The sequence below is a fragment of the Acanthamoeba castellanii genome (genome assembly GCF_000313135.1).
Source record: "Acanthamoeba castellanii str. Neff unplaced genomic scaffold scf7180000084773, whole genome shotgun sequence".
Lineage (NCBI taxonomy): Eukaryota > Discosea > Longamoebia > Acanthamoebidae > Acanthamoeba > Acanthamoeba castellanii.
In genome coordinates, this window is record NW_004457270.1 from 123200 (window position 1) to 128228 (window position 5029).

Here is a 5029-nt window from a genome sequence, read left to right on the forward strand (position 1 = left end):
AATGATAAATAATAAATCAATAATCAAAGTCGGTGCTGCGTGCCTTCTGGTAGAAGGGAGATTGCCCTGGCTGTCGGCGAGCAGGTCGCGCAGGTACATGTAGCACCCGAAGCGCGTGGTCGTGTAGGTGGCCTGCCGCAGCAGCGACGCGCTCAGCCTGTGGTGGTGGTGGTGATTGATTGATTGGTTGATTGATTGATGATTGGTCAGTGTTTGGTTGGTGACACAGGCGCGAGGTGGGTCTTGATGGCTGCGATGGGAGAAGAAGAAGGTGGTACCCCTGGTAGAGAGCGACCATGCCGCCTTCCTTGAAGACGGAGACGGTGGTCTTCCACAGGCCGAGCTGCGGTGCGGCGAGGCCCGAAGCCGAGCCCTGCACCTGCAGGCGCACCTTGAGCAGGTCCACCGGGTGCGTGCCTTGATAGGACAGCCAAGCGGGAAGAGAACATTATTAACTCAAAATAAAACCACAAAACTAAAAGATTATTAAATCAAATACAAAAAATAAGATCAAGTCTTGTTTATCAGCACGAACACAGAAAATAAACTAAAATATAAAAACGGTAGGGGATGGTACAAATGGAGGCCACACAACCGCCGACTCCGCCTCCTACGAATTGAATGAGCGTATCATCTTGTGGATTGATTGTTGAGTCAGTCAGGTCTTCGCCTTGGAACAACAGGGAAGAGAGGTCAACGTACAGGGATTTTTCGCCTGCGTGCTCGCCATCCTCTGACTTCGCCTGGGTCGCTTGGGTGCAATCGGAGAAATGAGAAGAGAAAACCGGAAAGGAAGAACAGATTCCAAAACGAAAACAAAAACGAAACGTTGTTTTGAAAATGCAAAACCAAATCCTTATTAGTCGACTTTCTGCGGACATGATCACATGTTACAGCCGGACCAACCAGATGCTACCTGATCCTGGAAAGGAAAAAAATAGTGTGTCATGGGCTCTCCGTCTGGTTTTCTGACCTGCAGCAAAGGAACAAGCAAGAACGGTTGCCGTGCATAACTAACTCTCGTTTTGCGAACCGGTGTATTTATTGCTTTCTCTACGACTCGTGTTGCTCTCGCACACGTCCGGAGGCCGAGAAGTAGAAGCTTCTGGTTTATGATGCTACATGTCACACTCGCGGTTCAGGGCGCCGCGGCGGAGTCATCGCCGTCGCGGTCGGCGAAGTAGTGGAAGGTGAGGTGTTGGTCTCCTCGTCTACGAGCCGATGGTGGAGATGAACACGCCGCCGTTGTTGATGACGAAGACGAAGCCGACGACGTCGCGAACTTGCGGTCGATCGGCGACGTCCGGACGCTCGAGGAGGTCGTCGTGGGTCCTCCAGGCGACGACGTGGCGCCGGTCGAAGCGGTGGTGGCCGTGGTGGTGGCGGTGGTGCAAGAGTTGGGCAGCGGAATGCCCTTCTTCTTCTGGCGTGCCCTCTTGTTCTTGAACCAGACCGTGACCCGCTTGGGGCTCATGTTGAGCACCTCGGACAGCCGCAGCTTGGTGGCGCTGGTCGGGATGGGCTCCACGGCGAAGACCTGCTCGAGCAGCACCACCTGCTTGGGCGACGCCTGCCGCCGCTTGTAGAGCATCTCCCTCATGCCGGTCCCGACCACGCCCTGGTGCTTGCCCGCTGCTCGCCTCGCTCCGCCGCCGCTCTCATCGTCTTCGTCGTCATCGCTGCTGCCGCTGCTGGAGCTGGTGAACGTCGGTTGGCCCCGATGGTGGTGCTCGTCGTCGTCGCTCTGGGTTCGCCGCTGGCTGCCAGCGCTGGAGGGCGAGTAGTCGCTGTCGCTGCTGTTGCTGTCCGTTCTCCGGCGCTTGATGCGGTCCGACCGCGACGGTGAGGCGTAGTCGTCGTCGCCGTAGCGCGGCTCGCTCTTCTCGCGCTTGATGCCGCGCGCCAGGTTGCGTGCGTTCTCCTCCTGGGCGTGTCGCTCGGCCCGCGCGAGGATCGACTCGAGCGCCGACATGCGGTCGCCGCCTGCTCTGAGGCCGGCCGACTGGTGGCGTTGGTGGTCGTGGTGCTGGTGCTGCTGGTGCTGGTGGTTCGGCACATGTCGGTCGAGCGACCTGGCGGGCGTGATGGGCGCGAGGGCCGTCGACGACTCGCGATGGACCGAGGCCGGCGGGAGATGTGCTGCTGCTGCTGCTGGTGGTGTTGGTGGAGCGGCAGCGGGTGAAGCTGGGCCAGAGCCATGGCCTGGTGGAAGACCTGCTGCTGCAGATGGATCCCCGGGTGGTAGCCGGGCGGCGGCGCCTGCTGGTGGTGACCACCCGACATCGTCGTCGAAGACGAAGACGTCGACGATGAAGATGTGGTCGCCGTCGCCGTCGAGAAGAGGCCGGGGAGCAAGTAGGGCGACGCCTGCAGGTAGAGCTGCGAGAGGAATTGGAGATCGATCACCGGGCCTGCGCCGGGCGTGGTCAACATCGGAACCGGAGGCGGCAAAGTTGATGTGTTGGAGGAGCTGGTCGCCAAAGATGTCGTCGCCTCGGGTCCAGCGGATGGATTGTTGGCGAACGACGTCAGCGGGTAATAGGCCGGATAGGGGTAGGCGGCCGTGGTCGTCGGGTGGTGGAGCGGAGGGTAGGCGGGCAGAGCCGACGACGACAACGACGTGTTCGGGCGGACCGGCCTTGGCAACACGACGCACGGACCGGGCGGCGGCGTGGGCGAGTTGTTCCTCGATGTCGACGGTGTGGACGACGTCGTAGATGAGGGCGTGGGGGCCGAGGAGACGGAGGACAGGGTCGAGCTTTGATGAGAAAAGTGAAGAAGATGATCGAAGGGGGATGCCCGGTGGGCGGGAGTGGTGGTGGCGGGCGAGGTAGAGGCCTCATCTTGACCGTCGTCGACGTCATCTAGATGTTGACGACTAATCTTGCTGGGTGTGTGGGCTCGAAGTTGCTCGTCAACGACGACCACGTGGTCGCTGGGCTTGTTGGTAGCGTCGCCAGCTTCTTCGACGAAGTAGGGACTCGACGAAGATTCGACGAGGAAGTTGATGGAAAGGGCCGACGGTCTGCTGGCCGGCGTCGAAGGTGATGTCGGCGGCGGGGTCGATGATGACGCAGTACTGGTGGTTGTCGCTGTCGCGGGATTAACCGGCTTCTGCCTCGCCGCAGCGGCCGCAAGAGCGTCCATCTTCGCTTTCGTTCTTTGGCTGGGTCTCTTTTCGCTTTCGCTCTTCCTCTCGTTCTGGAGCTCGATTGATGACGACAGAGCTGGAGCTCACGTTGTCCGTGTGTGCGTGTTGGTAGATGGATGGCGGTTGGATGCGTGCCAGGGACGTGACGCTCCCGGAGCGAAGCGGATAAGCTTATTTTATGCGAGCCCGGAAGTTGACCGAAGGAAGTCGAGATGGCGGTCGCAGCGCGTTGAGCTGGTGTGTGTGTGTGTGTGTGAGCGAAAGCTTGGGGTGGCTCAAGCGCGGGGAAGAGAAAGATGTTCTCTGTTCGAGCTGTGCTGGAGCAGATGTGCTTTGGCCGGGAGAACGAAGGGTGCGGGTACTGTCTGTAAGGAGCGATGGGAGAGGTGAAAGTTGACCTGACGTCCCCCGACTGGCGCGAGCTAGGGTAAGGGGAGAGGAAAGTGAGGGAAGTAGTTGTGCGTCTTTGGGCTTTGATTAGGCGAGAGCTGATCAGTGGCCGGCGCGTGGTTGGTGGTGATGCCTGGTCGGTGGCGTGAAGGGGAAGTCGGAAGAAAGAAGAAGAAGGAAAGCGATGATGTCTTGTGGTTGCTCTTTTTCCAGCTTGCCGCTCATTCGCATCGCGGTTAAATGTTATCTCGGCGCACCCAGTCGGTGCTCGGAGTGTGAGCCGCAATTGGGCCACATGCCATGCCGCAGTGTGCCCATTGGCCCAACGGACAGGCCCGTCACCAGTAACACACCAACCGCCACCTACAACACCGCGTCAAAGATCGAGGGAACAGAACGATCTTAGCAGCGTCACGCCCGTTCATGTGTCGCCGGCGGTGTGAGCTGGCTCTGTACGGCGCCACGTGTTGCCGTGGTTGGCCACCACACTCGAACGGGCGTCGGCTTTCCGTGCGGTTTGCGCCTTTGGGTTCTAGGTCGAACGCGGCCGCAGTTCCGTAGGCAGGCGGACTTTAGGCCGTTGCGGCTCTGGCCCTCTGACCGCCGTTTGGGGAGCCGCTTGCGAGCCGCTTCTGACCGACCAACAGCGGCCGCTGTTGTGTTGGCGGCGGTCAACTGAGCCTAGCTCGACAACAGGCGGCCGAACAGAAGGAGGAGCGAAACACCAGGCGAAGGTCTCGTGACACAGCACTGTCCCCCATGGACGGCACGAAGCGGCCGCAGCTGGGGAGGACCAGGCGGCGCAGCACGGCGGTGACCGGTGGAAGGCCGTAGAAGAGCTGCCCGCAGTGCACGCAACTCCGCCCACCGCGACAGAGCCGCAGCCGCAGGTCCTGTGGAAGCTGGGGCTACATGGTGTCCCACAACAACCACATAAGGTTGCATCGTCCCCCACCAACAACACCACCACGAAAGAACGTGCAACCAGTCATTACGAGAAAGTTGAGTAAAGTCAGAACTGTCACCAAGCACACGCAACGCGGTTGTTGGGCAGCGCGAGCACACCCAAGCATGGAACAGGGAAGAGAAGAGATGGCGTTCATCATCCGGAGTGTGGATTTCGATGATGTTTGAGGGAGCTGTCGACAACGCACAAAACAGCTGGGGAACGGGAAATACCTGGAGGTGAGAGGGTCCCTCGCCTTGGTCGCTCTCGCTGGCCCCGGCGGAGAGCAGGAGCCGCTCGTCTGTGGCCACGACGCAGCAGCACAGGTCGACCAGGGCGGGCACGGCGTACGACACGCCCTCCACAACAGACTCGTCAGAATAGCGGTCGTAGTCACCCACTACCTCCGGCTCGATCACGCCATCCTCGTCGCCTTCCGCCACCGCCTGCTCAGCGCCTTCTTCGGTATTCTCATCGTCATCGTCACTATCGTCGTAAGGCTGACCCTGGACGATGGGGTTGTGGCGCAGCTCGAACAGCTC

The 5029-nt window shown here is 60.1% G+C and overlaps 2 protein-coding genes across 2 annotated transcripts; both read right to left on the reverse strand.

Moving 5' to 3' along the window:
* Positions 1-99: 99 nt before the first annotated feature.
* Positions 100-730, reverse strand: ACA1_274740 (uncharacterized protein; the record flags this gene model as incomplete). Its single annotated transcript, XM_004333863.1, is given in 4 exon segments — positions 100-157; positions 279-373; positions 392-417; positions 703-730. Coding segments are annotated over 4 exon segments (207 nt in total), but the record flags the coding sequence as incomplete, so codon positions are not given.
* A 408-nt stretch (positions 731-1138) lies between these two features.
* On the reverse strand, positions 1139-3147 carry ACA1_274750 (homeobox domain containing protein; the record flags this gene model as incomplete). Its single annotated transcript, XM_004333864.1, has 2 exons — positions 1139-2072; positions 2120-3147. 2 exons carry the CDS (start codon positions 3145-3147, stop codon positions 1139-1141), a joined length of 1962 nt encoding a protein of 653 aa, XP_004333912.1.
* Positions 3148-5029: the final 1882 nt, after the last annotated feature.